Source organism: Myotis nattereri, assembly GCF_964212035.1.
Source record: "Myotis nattereri genome assembly, chromosome: 7".
Classification (NCBI taxonomy): domain Eukaryota; kingdom Metazoa; phylum Chordata; class Mammalia; order Chiroptera; family Vespertilionidae; genus Myotis; species Myotis nattereri.
In genome coordinates, this window is record NC_138082.1 from 50,295,727 (window position 1) to 50,313,684 (window position 17,958).

General features: G+C 37.8%; 1 protein-coding gene across 1 annotated transcript in view; it reads left to right on the top strand.

Moving 5' to 3' along the window:
• The window catches only part of LOC308522009 (sodium channel protein type 1 subunit alpha), a 130,384-nt gene that overhangs the window by 61,879 nt on the left and 50,547 nt on the right, over positions 1–17,958 (top strand). The window contains exons 4-8 of the mRNA XM_081095207.1: positions 7,331–7,482; positions 9,586–9,666; positions 11,147–11,275; positions 13,422–13,513; positions 15,566–15,835. Of these exons, the coding sequence (XP_080951333.1) occupies positions 7,331–7,482; positions 9,586–9,666; positions 11,147–11,275; positions 13,422–13,513; positions 15,566–15,835 (724 nt within the window). The remainder of the gene's footprint in view (positions 1–7,330; positions 7,483–9,585; positions 9,667–11,146; positions 11,276–13,421; positions 13,514–15,565; positions 15,836–17,958) is intronic.

Genomic DNA, 17,958 nt, shown 5'->3' on the forward strand with positions numbered 1-17,958 from the left:
TGAGAAATCAGCTGACAGTCGGATGGGTACTCCCTTGTAGGTAACTGACTGTCTTTCTCTTGCTGCTTTTAAGATTCTCTCTTTATCTTTTGCTCTTGGCATTTTAATTATGATGTGTCTTGGTGTGGTCCTCTTTGGATTCCTTTTGTTTGGGGTTCTCTGCGCTTCCTGGACTTGTAAGTCCATTTCTTTCACCAGGTGGGGGAAGTTTTCTGTCATTATTTCTTCAAAAAGGTTTTCAATATCTTGCCCTCTCTCTCCTTCTGGTACCCCTATAATTCTGATGTTGGTACGCTTGAAGTTGTCCCAGAGGTTCCTTACACTATCTTCATATTTTTTGAATCTTTTTTCTTTTTTCTTTTTCGGTTGGGTATTTTTTGTTTCTTTGCATTTCAAATCTTTGACTTGATTCTTGGGATCCTCTTGTCTGCTGTTGGATCTCTGTAAAGTATTCTTTATTTCAGTCAGTGTATGCATAATTTCTAATTGGTCCTTTTTCATGACCTCCATGGTCTCACCATACTCCTTGAGGGATTCATTAAATTTATCGGCGGTTTCCATAAAATTCTTGACAAACCTTATAAACGTGGCCTTGAACTCTATATCCAGTCGTCTGGCCTCCTCCGTTTCTGCCAATTGTGACCTGTTTCTTTGTCTCCGCATTTTGGCTGCTTCCCTGTGTTGATAGAGTGGCCTGCGCGCCAGGTGTCCTGTAGGGCCCAGTGGCTCAGCCTCCCCAGTTACCTGGGGTGGACACTCTTGGTGCACTCTTGGTGCCTTGGTTGTTATAGGATAGGAATTGACCTCCAGGCCAATTGGCTGTGGGAAGCAGCTGTGTCTGAAGTGGGAGAATGGTCCCCCTCTGACCACTGGGTACAGTGGCTCCTGGATCTAAGGAGGTGCTAATTCAGCCCCTGCCTGAGGCCACACAGCAGGAACTACGAAGAGGCTCAGCTGTGAAGCAATGCAAGCCGCTGGGGGGCCTTGGGCCTTCTCTTGGAAGTTCCGGGTCTGGCTGGCCCGGCTGCAGTTAGGTAATTATCAGGTTGCAAAGTTCTGGGGCATTCACATGCAAAAGCCTCTGCCGCAGCCCGGGTGGGGCGTGGTCTCAGGGAGTCAAAGGGCGTAGAAAGAAGCTATGGCTGATTCTCCGCGCCCGGAGTCGCGCGTCTCAGTGTCTCGGTAACGGCTGCAAGCACCTCTGAGGGAAAGCGGCCCTCAAGTTCGCCTGCTGCTGCCTGAGAGAGCAGCCTCTCCCCGTATGAGTCCTAAGTCCCCAGAGACTTCCCGGAACCGGAGTTCAGAGCAGTCAGGAGCTTGTGATTCAAAAAGACAGCCGCGTCCTCAGGTGCCACCCCCTTTCCGCGCGCGCGAGCCACCGCCGTACCTCTGCACTCAGCCTCCGCAGCTCCTCTGGCTCTCAGCGTGCTTTTCTTTTCTTCTAGTTGTAGAAATTACACTCAGCCAGCGTTCCTGTTTTTCTGGACGATGTTTGCTCCGTCCTTTGGGATAATTTTCAATTGTTGTGGGAGGCGACTATTTCCCGGTGTTTATCTATGCCGCCATCTTAGTTTCTCCTCCTTGGTTTGTCTTTAAAGTCAGAAATGATAGTTTACCTGGCAGTCTTCCTGTAGGGAGTTGGACCTTGCAGTACAACGAATGGTTTATGTCCAGGTCTGTGCTGCCCAACAGAGTAGACATTAGCCACGTGCGATTATTGTACGGAAAGTGTGGCAAGTCGACTTTGAAGACAGGATTGTATGAAAAAGGATGTACAATATCTCCATCGTTTAAATATTGATTTCATTCCTAAATGGTAATGTATTGGAAATACTGGATTAAAGAAAGCATTTATTTCCCTGGCCGATTTGGCTCAGGGGATAGAGCATTGGCCTGTGCATTGAAAGGTCCCAGATTCTATTCTGGTCAAGGGCACATGCCTGGGTTTCGGGCTCGATCCCCAGTAGGGGGCATGCAAGAGGCAGCTTATCAATGATTCTCTCTTATCATCATTGATGTTTATATATCTCTCTCCCTCTCCCTTCCTCTCTGAAATCAATAAAAAATATATTTTTAAAAAAGAAAGCATTATTAAGTGGAATTTCACCTGCTTTTTACTTTTTTAAAACATGGCTACTAGAATATTTAAAGTCACATATGTGGCTCAGATTTATAGTTCACATAATGTTTCTATTGGGCAGCTCTAGTCTATGAAAACCTTCACTTACCCTTTTGGACTTTCTTCTATTAGAAGAGACAGTTGAGCACTCACTAGTTTATGAGCTTCTTGAGGTAATGACGTATGTATCTTTGCTTCCTCTATAAGCCATAACACAGAGCTTTGCAAGTATTGTGCTAAACAAAATACATTTTTTTTTACAATGAAATTAGTTAAATTAAAAGTTGAACCTAAAACTAGTTTCATGCTACGTTCCAGGTATCTGCAATGCTCATGCTTATTAATAGCTTATTGTACAGGGACTCAATAAATGTTACTTTAGTAACTATACATGAAGAGATAAGTGGAAAAACTTGACAAATATCTAATACTAGAAGCCCGGTGCATGGATTTGTGCACTGGTGGGGTCCCTCAGCCTGGCCTGCGGGGATCGGGCTGAAACCGGCTCTCCAACATCCCCCAAGGGGTCCTGCTCTCCAACATCCCCCACAGGCCACACCAAGGGACCCCACCAATGCACGATCAGGCCAGGGAGGGACCACAGGAGGGCTCCAGGGCATGTTCGGCTGTCTCACCCAGTCCCAATCAGCTGGACCCCAGCAGGAAGCTAACCTCTCGGTTGGAGCATCTACCCCCTGGTGGTCAGTGTGCGTCATCACGACCAGTCACATGGTTGAACAGTTGGACACTTAGCATATTAGGCTTTTATTATATAGGCTATAAAGAGTTATGTTACTACAAATATATCTTTAAAGTGGTATTTCATATATAGAATCTTATTTTTCTAATTCAATCAAACTGCTATATTTTGAAATTTGTTTTCAAGCACAAAATTTTTCACGTTAAACTGATTTCATGAATTCCCTACGGCCTTGGGCTATAAAGAGAAGCCTGTTTCAAGCTAGATGCTATTGGATCAGCCTTTTCTCTTCCACCACCAATTTTGAACTTTTCATTTTGTATTGATGTGATTTCAGGCAAAATAATGTATCTTGAGTTGTTTTAATTAAATTTTTATAGGACTAATTTAGATTTAAAGGATGTCAAGATACTTCACTGTAATAAGCCATCCAATACATTGTGTAAGAAAAAGCCAACACTGAGCTGTATGTTTAGAAATGGTTAAATGGTAAATTTTATGTTATGTAGTTTACCACAATAAAAATTTGAGGGGAAAGTGTAAAACATCACACTCAATTGAACAATTGGTAAATCTTGATTTGCTTAAACTTATATAATTCAGGTTGGGGCAAAAGTAGCTTTACAGTTATTCATATGGGAAATAGCACAATACTTAATAAGTAATAACACACGAATAAACTGTTTTGAGTACTCACAACTGTAAACCTCCTTTTGTCCCACCCTGTACTTGTTTATACAATTTGAGATACATAACATCTTGGCTAGTCTTTGAATTCTTCCCATTTCGAGCCTTTTCTTATTTGTTAAATGGGGAGGGCAATTACCGATCTATATGTTTGAAAATTCTAGATTTACCTTACTTGTAAATAAAGTGTTCCCTTCTGATTCTATTCTCCCTTCAATACTATTAATACCATTATTTGAAGAACCATGTATCTAAGTCCCATTAATTCTTGAAACTTGTAAATGAAATATTTAGCTTCTTGACTATGCAAACAACTATAAGGATGATAGATACAGAGATGAGGAAATAGAAATCAAATCAGTTGCAAACAGTAAATTTTCAGTTCTAAATGGAACTTACTGATAAAAAAATGGTAACACATTTAAGATTCTATATATTGGGTTGCTCCATAAGTCTGCTTTATTGGAAGGCTATTTAAAATAAACCCATAAACCCTTTAAAGCGACATTTATGAAGTTTTTTGGTAAGTATATATGTTTCAACCTGAGAAAAGCACAGGAGTCCTAGCAAGGATGCCTTGGCCATCTCTATGAATTGTGAACAATTAAAAAAGAATAAACATTATTGTACAGTAAACTTCATTAATATAATTATAAATTCAAATTGCAAGCACTTACACAATGTACATATATTTCTTGTAAATACTAGTATTGTTAAAAATGATTATCTCCCACACATTATTTGAATTTTATAAACAAACTAGAGGCCTGATGCACAAAATTCATGCACCTGGAGGGGGGTCCCTCAGCCTGGATTGCAAGAGGGTGCAGGCCAGGCTGAGGGACCCCACCAGCGCACGATTGGGGCTGGTGAGGGACATGGGAGGTTGGCCAGCCAGAGAGGGACTGTGGCAGGGCTCCAGGGCATGTCCGGTCTGTCTCCCTCAGACCCCAGCAGCAAGCTAATCTACTCGTCAGAGTGTCTGCCCCCTGGTGGTCAGTGCACGTCATAGCGAGCAGTTGAGCAGCCTTAGCATACCATTAGCATATTACGCTTTGATTGGTTGAACAGCAGACCAGACAACCAGACACTTAGCATATTAGGCTTTTATTATATAGGATAAAGGGAATACAACCTAAAATCAGTGAAAGTTTCCAACTAAGGCTGGAACAATTGAGAATTATGTCCCTTTGTGTTTAACTTTTGTGACAAAGTATGGACTCCTCCATGTGAAAGCACTTTTAGCTTTAGCATTACTTTTCAGCATCAGGGGTGCAGTGGACTTCGTTCTATTCACGTTAATGGTTCCAGCCATTTTTACTGCCTTTTGGGGCTCCTCTCTGCTTAGTTTCTGAGTTTTGCTCCTTTTTGTTTTAGTTCTCAAGGCAGAATTTTTCTTTCTCTCCCCTACCCCCTCTCTTGGCCTCTGCAATTCACTGATTGCTTTACCACCTCTTTCACTATCTACTTCCTTCTTCCTTTGGGCTGGAAGGTGCACATAGCCAAAGTCACAGGTGACCTCTTATGTGCATGGTCCAGTCTCCTTAGAATGAGCCAGTTCATTTTTCCCCTGTCCACTGAGCTACATTCAGTACCATCATCATCCCCCTTACCCTCAATCCCATTGTTTAGGCTACCTATGAATTGTAACTTCTTTATTATTATGTCTTTGAATCACTAGTATCTATTTCAAAATTAGTTTATAATATTATTTGATGTAAGAAGAATCTTTTTTAAAAAATATATATTTTTATTGGATTCAGAGACGAAGAGAGAGAGAGATAGAAATATCAATGACGAGAAAATCATTGATCAACTGCCTCCTACATGCCCCATACCAGGGATTGAGCCTGCAACCCGGGCATGTGCCCTGACCAGGAATCCAACCATGACCTGTTTCATAGGTCGATGCTCAACCACTGAGCCATACAGGCCGGGCAGGAGATTCTTAGTTTTAAAATATATATGCTAGGTTTTATTTTTGTTGGCTCTGCCATTCTTAGCCCCCAATATTTCTGTCAGGTTTTACTTAACATGTTTTTGGAAAAAAGAAACATATGCTGTAGGTTTGCAAGGTGGACCATACTCAGTCCTTTTTGTGTCTTTGTATGCATGTACTCCTTAAGGCAAAGGCATCTGTATTGCACAAGTCTGTTCACATTTTATGGAGAACTCAGAATGTCATTTAGGGACAGGAGCATTGAATGAATCAGAAAAAAAAAGGGGAGCTAAGTATTGTAGACATGATTATTGCTCCTCCAGTAAGTACAGGTGAAACTCTCCCCTCCTACAATGGAACTTGGTATATAGTTTTCTTTGTATTCTGAACCAGAGACCTTCAAAGATGAAAAAGAAAATACTAGTAAAGGTTCAAAGTTAAAGTTACAGCAATGCTTCTCAAACTCTCTGTTGTAGAGGTGAGTTCACCATTCTTCTATAAAATACATAAAATTAAGTACTAGAAAATGAAAAAGCAAACCAATGAAATACACCCACTTTTTATTATTGTATTTAACTGATGAAATTAGTGTGTCAAATTGACTTACAAGTTTCTAAACACTCACTGTCACGATGTTGTCCCAGTCCAGCAATGGCTTGGACACCAGCACAGTGGAGAGACTACACTTTCACAGCCCCGATTCAGGGCATTCCACACATACCAGACAGGAAGTGCTACTTTCAAACAGAAACTCAGTGAACGTTTTGGAATGATTGCTTTACTTGAATTTAGAGGGAAAAAGAAATGAGAAATCTCTCAATGAATGACCTGAAGAATAAATGAAGCATGTAAACACTTATCAAAGATTCTTAGTAGAAAGTAAACATAGTAAATGCTGGCTATGTCTTAATGTGATCGAAGGCAAAACCCCACAACTTTTAAAGAATTGGTGAATTTTAATTAAAAAGGTATGAAGTTCTCTTCCTATGAAATATTCTTCACAGAGAAAATGGCTTCCCCCACCCCCACCTCGGTCTGATTGTAAGTAAACACCTTAAGAAACACTGAGTCAGAATCTTTTCTATGCCATTGTGGGTTGCTGCTTTTTTTCTTTTTCCCCTGCACACTGCTAATTGCTTTCTATACTTAATTTTTGGGATGCAGTTTCTTTCACATTTATGGATTCCAGGTTCTACAAAGGCTTTGAGCTACTCTTCTGTGCTAAGAAAGCACTACAGGAGATAGGCAGTCAATTGGGATTAGAATTCAATGTGTCAGCTAATTCAGAAATCCCAGTACAGAATTTAGCACTCCTGGTCAACAGATACTCTCCAGGGAACTTGGCCCCCAAAAATCAATTATTGGGTTATATCCATCTAACCCAAGAGTGGGTTTGATGGTGGCTGTTTTTATTTCCTATTACCAATAGAGTTATATTCATTTTATAAGCATAAATGTTAAAAAAAAAAGTTATTTTTTTAAATATTAGTTTTGTTGAATGATTTTGCATTCTACAGAGTTACTTTTCAAGATATTTGAATTGGAAAAGCTGAAATCGCTAGAAAGGAATGTAGTGCCTTAGGATTTTCAGAATAAAATGAAATATCCACCCGTTTAAGGCATTCATTTAACTCAGATGTTTAAAATATTAAGAAAATAAATAAATGTCTTGTGTGATGACATTGCATGGACGCATTGGGTGAAAGGTAAGTGATGCCTTTGGATGCCCTCCCTGTTAAGAAGAAATCCAGGGGCAGATTGTCTTCATGGTGCACATCAGAAGTTGTAACATTGGAAGAGTCATTGTGACAGATAATAGAAAGCAGATAATAGAGTTTAAACGGTTTATGCTTTTATACTTCTCTGTTGTGTTCCTATCTTACAGACTTTTATAGTATTGAATAAAGGGAAGGCCATCTTCCGGTTCAGTGCCACCTCTGCCCTGTACATTTTAACTCCCTTCAATCCTCTTAGGAAAATAGCTATTAAGATTTTGGTACATTCATATCCTTTTCAAGTAATCAATATTAACTATATGTACATAATCTATAAGTGCTTTGTAGCTAAATATAAAATTAAGTTGGGACACATATATTTTATGGCTTTTGTCACTCTAATTTTGTATCTACTTTTGTCATATAAGCCTTATTCTTTTTTTATAAGCTTTATTCTTAGAGTGTATTAGTCACATAGATGTCACTGAAACTTACATTCTTAACATTATATATCTACATATATCTTTCTAATAATACTTGTATGTGTTAAGTCCTACAAATCTAGTGTAAGATAGCTATACTACTCTTTACTATAGTTGTACACAGTTTGTAATGACCAGGGATATGCAGCAGAGAATGATATAACAAAGAAATCTAATTCCAAAGCCAAGTTTAGACATATCTATAATAAAGAGCAGTTTAGTTTACCTTAAAATAAACCTTTAAGCATATTTTCTATGAAAGATGGTCAGAGGGCTTGACCAATACTTAGCTAATTATTGAACTTTCCTAATGAATTCTGTGAAGGAATTAGAGTAATATTGGCTGAATTTCCAATTTAAGTCATTAAATTATTATTATCAAGCAAAACTGATTGCTTAGTAAAGACTACAGAAGTTAATGAAAAAAGCTTAGATTATATTTCCAAATGGTCTTTAGGAATGTGGCAATGTGGTTCCCATGGTGTTAAAGAAAAAGAAGGACTTTGCAAATAACTTCATCTGTTCATATTCATTGGCAAAAACTTAATTTCTGATTATGTCTCATTCAATGGCTTTGGCAATAAGAAAAATAGAAATACTTGTATAATGATCATAAACTCATACAACCTGGTTCTTTAAAAAATTATAAAACTTAAAAGACCATTCTGTTTTTTAACTGATAACAAGAAAATCCTCAGTGATATAAATATGTTATTATTAAAATTAAAAGATTTGAAATATTAAAATCATATTTCAGCATTTTTACAGGTATGGTTTCCATATCCTAGTTTTTGTTTTTAGTGCCATCGTGTGGTCATTTGATGAAAACTTTCTTTTTCTTACTTATGGAAAATTTTTGTTTTGGCAATAAACTGTAGTAGAAAGCATATTGAATATGAAGGCAGAAAATTTGTGTTCTAGTTCTCGGCTGAGTTATCTAATTTCTCTGTTTTAGGCCTTATTTGCCTGATGTCTAAAATAGAGTGATTACAATATTTGTTTTTCTAGGTCCCTTTTAGTCATTTGTTTTAGCTAATACTTATCATATCACACACATTAACTCATTTAATCTGCACCTCAAACTGAGACAAGACCACTGTTAGGTTAAATTTTAATTATATTCACATCATGTTAAGTCCTGGCCTTCAAGAATATTCACTTTTAATCATATCCATGGCTGCTATAGTTAATTCAGTCAAAACAGAGCAACCCAACACCTGGCATCATGCTGTACTTTGTACATAAATTTTTTAAATATATTTTTTATTGATTTTTTACAGAGAGGGATAGAGAGTTAGAAACATCAATGAGAGAGAAACATCGATCAGCTGCCTCCTGCACACCCCCCACTGGGGATGTGCACACAACCAAGGTACATGCCCTTGACCAGAATCGAACCTGGGACCTTTCAGTCCACAGGCCAACACTCTATCCACCGAGCCAAACCAGTTAGGGCTGTATATAAATTTTTAAATGTGTTTAACTATATTAAGTAACATTTGTTTCAGAAATTACAATATTGCAGATATATGCCCTCTTCAACAACTTACTATTTTAATCACCTGAAATAGTTTAAGTCAATCTCTCTGCTCAAAAACTGTATAACTCCAGATTGCACATAGCTTTCCCTCTAAAGTTTTCTAGGGGGTAAATATGTTGATTTAGTAATATTAGCAAAAGCAACACTTTGTCCTTATATAAAGCTTTCTTGTACATTATCTCATTTAATCTATATCGCTACTCTGTGAGGGTGATATTATTGCTACATTTTACCAATGACAAAACTGAAGTTTAAAGAGATTAGATAACTTGTCCATGGTGTATTTTTCATGAGTCCTGGCTAAAATTCAGTTTAAGCTTTTCAATGTTAATTTTATATAATACATAGATTTAGATTTTTTTGTGTGTGTGTGTGTTCCTTAACAATAACCCACATTATTCAGCATGCTAATTATGTGCACTATTTTGACCAACTGTGTGTTTATGACCATGAGTAACCCTCCTGAATGGACAAAGAATGTAGAGTAAGTTCAACTTATATTTTAAACCACCTACTATGTGATTATCGATATACATATATAGTTAGGATTTTGAAACTATGTCTTAATGTACCTTCTAAATAAAACCAAAGAGCGTAATAACTAAAGGCATTTCTAAGCACAATTACAAAGCAGGAAGACAATACTCATTGACCCGTAGGCCTGCTGGGGTTGGGTCTAATATCTCTCCTTCACGTGTACTTGGTGGATACCAGGAGCCCATCATTCTTGGACACTTATCACTTTTTCTTTAGTATCTACAGTGGTCAAAGCAAGTGTGGTGAAAACAATTGCAAAAAAGAGCCAGTATAGTAGGACTTGGTCCCAGGTACATTTCAGATGAATTCAGTGTGTTACAAATTTACAGGGCGGGTTACACATGCCATCAGAAGACATCGTTGAGTCTCACAAGTTTTCCCTTCCATCAGGCACATCCCATTCAGGTCAGGCCTGTATCAGTTTCACCAAAAACATGGCAGAAAAAATATCCCAACATTTGGGATTTTAAAACTTGAAATTCATTAGACTACAGGCTTAACTAACTGAGGGGAAAGAATAGCATTTTCAGAAAACAGAAGCATTACTAACTACAGTTGTGGGCTCTGTTCTGGAATACATTTGAGCCGAGGGTCCAGATCTGTGATAGGTGCTCATTCTGCTCATGTTGTGACCACTATTGCTCCATGGCTGTTGACCCTTAAAACAACAGCCCAGAGTTATTCCCAAGATCTTCTTCAGTTCTAGACAGTTCCAGGTTGGAGCCAATCAGAAAAGGGACAAGATTATGAAGGAAAAACTATATGCAAAGAATGCCTAAAGTATTGACATTGACATGTGAGGTCCACAGGTCTTTAGTCATCCTAGTTTTTGTGATTTTATTCTTTAACTTCTGAGTAAAATATTTAAACCTTGAAAACATCCAAGTTTCTGAGTTAGCCTCATATTTCATTCTAAACTTTGATTCTAGAATTATCTACTTTGTTCTTAACAAAATTCTTTTTACAAGTAAGTTAACCTGTCTTATCTTATGGAAAGAGAGCAATAAAGACTTGCTAATTTGTCAATGTTTTTCATTTATAAAACATGATGGAAATTGAGTTTTTTACTTTTGGAAAGAAAATCATTTTATGCTTCTACAATATTATGGATTGGCCACTCCATCACATGAATGTACTAGATAATTCTCAAGGAGCTTTATTCATCAATGTCAATACTAAGACATTTCAGACAGCACCTAGCTGGACTTTATACAGCATGTATTTCTCACTCTGCTCTCAGGGCACTCTTCATGTGTTAGGGAATTGAATTTAAATTAAGGGCTATGTTTTATTTCCATGAAAATAATATCAACCTGCTTAGATTCCTTTTAAAATAATTCATCTATTCCACTGACAGGGTGATAAGAAGTTGACTTACTATGAAAAATATGTTACTTTATCAATTCTTTCTGGATACTTATCTCCAGGTACACCTTCACTGGAATATATACTTTTGAATCACTTATAAAAATTATTGCCAGGGGCTTCTGTTTAGAGGATTTCACTTTCCTTCGGGACCCATGGAACTGGCTCGACTTTACAGTCATTACATTTGCGTAAGTGCCTTTTTTGAAACTTCAAAAGAGTGTGGTTTGGCTTTCTATGAGTGTTTATGCCTTGAAAGAATAAGTTTGCTGTAACTGTAGACTATTTTGGTGTGATTTATACATTTAAACTTCGGATTTTAATTTAGTATAACAGAGGTCAAAGTGACATTTCACTTTGGCATATAAAGTCTTTGCATTGGTTGAAATTATAATTTTCACATTTAACAAACATCTAGCAAATTTCACACATGCTGCTTTTTCAACACACACACATGCACACACTAGTAAGAAAGCAAAAGTTTATTCATTTTACATTGGTAAAATGACTTTTAAAAAATACAGGCACAAACAACTCTGCTGTCTGCACCAATTTTCATTGACCTTACCCATTGACTTTTCCATCTTCTATTAGTTTGGTAAAATAATCTATACTAATAATAGAGGAATATGAAAATTGTCCTGGACGCCATCATGTAACAACCAATCAGGATGGGGGTGGGGCCGCAGCGGAGAGCTCTCAGCATGCCTGGGCCAGGGGTCCAAAGGGCACGGAGAGGAAGGGAGAGCAGATAGGCAGTTAGGGGGATCAGGCCAGGAAGGGAGGGCAGTTAGGGGGATCAGGCTGGCAGAGGGGAGCAGTTAGGAAGTTAGGGTGATCAGGCCAGGAGGGAAAAGCAGTTAGGGCCATCAGGCTGGCAGGGGAGCTGTTAGGGGCATCAGGCAGGCAGGCAGGTGAGTGGTTAGGAGCCAGTGGTTCCAGATTGTGAGAGGGATCCTGTATTGGAGAAGGTGAAGGCCGGACTGAGGGACCCCTTCCCCCCCGCCCCTCCCCCCCCCCGCATAAATTTTGTGCACCAGGCCTCTAGTAGAAAATAAACATCTATTAGCATCAAAACATTCCAAATCAAACTAATTGGGGGGGGGGGGGGATAAGTTATTTAATATATTAAATTTTTATTTCATCAGCAAATGATTTTAGTCTTATAAATGGACATACTCTCTCTGCCACTTCCTACTTCTAAACTGATTTCTTTTCTTTCTTATTTCCCTTTATGATTTTTGTCATCTCTCTCACCACCCTCAACATAAATCTTTTATCCTTACCTTTCTTCCAGATTCACTCAGTATGTGCACAATATCTGCATCCCTGTCTACCCACACCCCACACCCCCCACCACCACCTTTTTTTTTACGTGGTAAATTTCCCCAAGAGAGAGGAAACTCAGAAAAGTAATAGAAGGTCATACAGGAGCAGGTGGAACTAGAATGTGGAGGAAAGTGGACCCGCACCACTTGCTCACATCATTCTTTCCGGAGCGAACTTTTTAGCCTTTACAGGTATACGTAGATGGTTAATGGGAAGAGAAGCAGAGCTGATATTCTCGGGGCTCCAAGCACTGCCTCTCTTGTCTTCATTCCACATCTAATCAGGAAGAGCCAGTTCTTTGCCATTCCCTCTGGCCATGATTTAAAAGAAGGCATGCTGAGACTACTGTTTTTTAGAACAAAATAGCAGCAATGGCAGGAGCATCATTGGGCCCCATGAAATATTCTTAATTTACCTTTCACTTAAAGGTTACACTAGAAAAACTTTGTCATGTACAGCTAGTCAGGCAATCTGCCTTTTCATGCATCACTTTCACTTGCATAATTGTATGCATTTTTTTTCTAACTGCAACCTTGAAACTATAATTAAGCTTTCTTTTAACTTAATTATCCTAAGTTACACATGATGTTGATTGCATTTGCTTTTCAAAATGGCAACAGGATTGTGTACTTTATGAAGTTTATATCTAGTTGGTGGCCTTAACTTATGTGAATAAAGAAACCCATAGCAATAGCCTCTAGTATTTAAATTGCTATTGACACAATTATCATTCAAAATCACCAAGAATGTCTTCATAAGAGACCCAAGCAAATATATAAAATCCTGCTTAAATTTTGAATAACTCTGATTTAATTCTACAGGTATGTAACAGAATTTGTAAGCCTAGGCAATTTTTCAGCTCTTCCAATTTTCAGAGTCTTGAGAGCTTTGAAAACTATTTCTGTAATCCCAGGTAAGAAGTCGTTAGTGCAAAGTATAAGGCTCGTTGTACCTACAGCTCTTTTTTGTATCCTGTCATTGTGTTTGTGTGTGAACTCCCTACTGCAGATACGTGACAGAGTTTGTGGACCTGGGCAATGTCTCAGCGTTGAGAACATTCAGAGTTCTCCGAGCACTGAAAACTATTTCAGTCATTCCAGGTGAGAGCTGGGTTAAAAGACATCATGTGTTTTTCAGCAATAGCTTCTTTACTTGATATGCAGCATTACAGAAAATCAGAACCATGAAAATCAAAATCATAGTAATCATGATAGGGTGTTTTAAAGAAAAGTATTCTTATTATTGGGACAAAGGTTTTTATGGTCTCACATTTTTTTATTGATTTTTTGTTTTAGAGATGAAGGGAGAGGGATAGAGAGATAGAAACATCTATTTGCTACTTCCTGCACAACCCCTTGTGGGGGGGCGAGCCCAAACCCAGGCATGTGCCCTGACCAGGAATGGAATCAGTGACCTCTGGGCTCACGGGCCAATACTCAACCACTGAGCCACACCGGTTGGGCTGGTCTCACATTTTTTATCAGCCTTGGAGTTTAACAATGTCTTGCCTGAGACACTGTAATATAGAGTCTGTATGATTTACACTTAGAGATGTCAATTTTTCTCTATATCAATTGTAAGGATTTGTGCCGGGGTCCGACCCCAGCAGGTCCAGGGGTTCCCAAAGGCGTAGACGGAGTTGGCGAAGAAGGAAGGACACGGAGACAGTGTTCAGTTGATCAGCAGCCTAGCCAGGATCTCTAGCCCGGATCTCCAGCCAAGTTCTGGTCTGGATCTCCAGAGAGGTTCTGCTTAGGATCTCCAGCCAGGTTCTGTGTCCATGTTCTCTTGCTAGGTTCTCCAGCCGGGTTCTGTAGCCATGTTCCCTCACTAGGTTCTCCAGCCAGGTTCTGTCCAGGTTCTCCAGCCAGGTTCAGTCACCAGGTTCTAGTCAGGTTCTCTTGCCAATTTCTGTAGTCATATTCAGTCCAGGATCTTTTGCCATGTTCTCTCCAGCGAAGTTCTTCTGTCTCTAGATTCCGTGTAGGTTCTATCTTCTTTCTGTCTCCTAAGTTCTGTCTTGTTACATCTGTATTTATACCAGTTGATTCCAATCCTATCAATCTCTATTCCAAAGGTTAGGGCGTTTCTTATCTCCATTCCAGGGAGTAAAGATTATGTAGCTTAAGCATGATGGTTCGTAGTTAAAGTGATTAATTACCCGCCTGGCACTTAGTTAAGGGATTTTATTCCCTCCCTAACTTCGGGGGAAAATCCCTACTTGGGGAAACAACCTTTCTCAGGGAGGTGACCTTGGTTAAAACACATAGTGCCAAGAAGGTGAGCAAACATTTTAAGAACAGTATGCCATATATGCCAGGTCCTTTGAAACAGCAAGGATGGACCGGCTCCCGGCAGATTTGGTCCCTATTGAATGTACTGATCTGTAATTGCTTATTTATTGTAGTCATTGATATCCATGCCAATACAATGTAATCTTAATATTGTTTAAAAAGACCAGGGAAGCCTGGCCAGTGTTGCTCAGTAGTTGAGCATCAGTTTATGAACCAGGAGGTCACGGTTCCATTCTCTGTCAGGGCACATGCCTGGGTTGTGAGTTCACTCTCCAGGGAGGGGCATGCAGAAGGCAGCCGATCAATGATTCTCTCTCATCATTGATGTTTCTATCTCTCTATCCCTCTCCCTTTCTCTCTGAAATCAATAAAAATATATATATTTTTTAAAAGTCAAGGGAATAAGATAATACAGACTAGCATGAGTCTGCATGGAAAATGTATTATCTTAAGGTGTATTTATACTCCAAACCACCCCCAGTTTTACATCAAAATATTTGTTACTTATAAGTAGGAATTCAAAAATACTTATTCGGGTAATTTGGTATAAAATTATGGGGCAAGTTTCATTAGCAAAAAGAGAAATACAAGAGCCTTTCCCAATATAGGCTTTATGAAGACCATGAATCTTCCCTTATTTTCTCTCCAATATATTGGGACATGGATCTTCATTTCATTGTTTATTTCTGGAGGTCACCTCCATAAGCACCAGCCTACCATCAAGTGTTGCTTTTCCACTAGCATTGGCATCATTTTCAGACCTGTGCATGGAATCTATGTTTTCAAGAAAATTGTAAGGCTTTTATTTTTTCAGACCTTGTAAGTCTTCATGGTAATGGCCTTCTTTCGTTCTTTCAGGCCTGAAGACCATCGTGGGGGCCCTGATCCAGTCTGTGAAGAAGCTCTCAGACGTCATGATCCTGACGGTGTTCTGTCTGAGCGTGTTTGCGCTGATCGGGCTGCAGCTCTTCATGGGCAACCTGCGGAATAAATGTGTACAATGGCCTCCCACCAATTCTTCCCTGGAGGAGCATAGTATAGAGAAGAATATAACTGTGAATTACAATGGCACACTTGTAAATGAAACTGTCATTGAGTTTGACTGGAAATCATATGTTCAAGATTCAAGTAAGAATTACTATTATGTAGATTTATTTTTCATTGTTGATCTGCCTTCCATTTAGGCATAGATATATTTTGTTAAATGGTTGCATCATGGTTTGTAATCTCTTAATCACCATATCAATGTTTTGCACATACATTTAATTACTTTATTTATAACTATTCTAATTTTGACTCCCAAATGGCATTTTCTGTTGTATCATCATAAGGGAGGCTGAAGAATTCAGTTAGAAATTTTCCTAGGATCTTTGGTTGCTGTACATTCTCCTTGTGCTGATTGAGACAATTGAATAACATAAGAATTTCTAAAGCCCTTTTGAACTGTAAAGTACTATCCAAATGTAACCCATAAAACGTTAATTACAGAATGCCTTTTATGTACTAGAAACTGTACAGGATGCTGGGAAATTAATGGTGATTACACATGGCTTCAGGGTGCTTATGTCTTAGTAGATTATTTTTATTGTCATTTTATGGAAATCAAGTGAGACCTAAAGGCAAACATTACTCTTATACTATATTTGTAGAATAAGAATTAAAAGTAGTATCACATCAAGTAGAAGGGAATTGGAGTCAATTAAACTTTAAAAAAGAGTAATAAAAATGTTAAATCAGTGGATTTATGGGAATTCAGTTTATTTTTATTTCAAGAGTTCAGACAAAATAGTCAAATGTTTAAATAGTCTACTTTAAAGGATGGAAAAATAATTGGCCTAATATTCTTTCACTTTTAAAAGTGACAAGAAAGTAAGTCAAATTTTCTCTTTTATTTAATTTTAGTATCTGCCAGTAGCAATATTTCAAAGGCAGAGAGAGTTAGAACATGATTCATGGGTAACAGGAATGTTCTTTTAGAGAAAAATATTAAATATATGAAACAAACTTTAGATGTACTTATATTAAATTTAGTTATATCTTTATTACTTTAAGGTGATGCTTAGGGAAAATTTTTAGTATTTTAAGGTGATATTTAGGGAAAAATCAAAGAAGGGAAGAAACATTAATGACTGTTTTTATAAAAGGTTACTGGTGGTCTGATAATTCTTTTTTTAATATATTTTATTGATTTTTTACAGAGAGGAACTGAGAGGGATAGAGAGTTAGAAACATCGATGAGAGAGAAACATCGATCAGCTGCCTCCTGCACACTCCCCACTGAGGATGTGCCCGCAACCAAGGTACATGCCCTTGACCGGAATTGAACCTGGGAGGGACCCTTGAGTCTGCAGGCTGACGCTCTATCCGCTGAGCCAAATGGGTTAGGGGTGGCTTGATAATTCTTAAAGTAATGATAATATAATCTTTAAAAATGAATCATTGTCTTTTTATAGTTGTAGATCTAGAAAATACCTTAAGAAAAATACATGTCAGAGTAGTCCATGAAATGTCCCTTATTAACTACATATGCCAATAAGTCCACTGATGTCATCAACTCTCTGAAAAATTTTTTAATGTAATAACAAGGAGCTGACTATGAAGATATCATTTAGGGTATATTTTCTCTAATGAAATTTATTGGGTGCCATTTTTCATATATTCAAAGTCAAGGATATCTAAGGCCATTTCCAGCTCTAAAATTTGTTTCCTAATTATATTCTTTTGTTGAAACATTTATTTTAAAGCAAATACAAATATAAACAAAGTAGTTTATCTTTTAAAATATTAGAAAATTAAATTTATTAAAATTAAAGGTAAATTTCTTTAGATTAAGCATATAGATCAGTGAATTTAATTGGGAATAAAACTTCATGTAAGTACCTGATATCAAAAATTCATCCAGAAACTACATATTTCTTTTGCTTTGTTTAATTTTAAATAAAAGTTAAAGATTCTATCATAATTGTTCTATGTTCAAAGAAATAAAGATGTTAGAAATGAAAATTAAATTTTGCATTATGTGTTTTGTATCCCTTACAGAACTATGCATAGGTTAAATTTCTCTGAAAGTTTAGGATCTAGAAAATATTTCTTCTGCGAAAATCGAAAATTTTTCTTCTGAAAAATTCTTCTTACAAAATGATTATTTAATTTTGTGTTTCTCTTCTTGTTATCCCTTTACTAATTCATTCAGTAAACTTTATTGAAAGACTACTACATTCAAAAATACTATAATGTGGAAATAATTAACC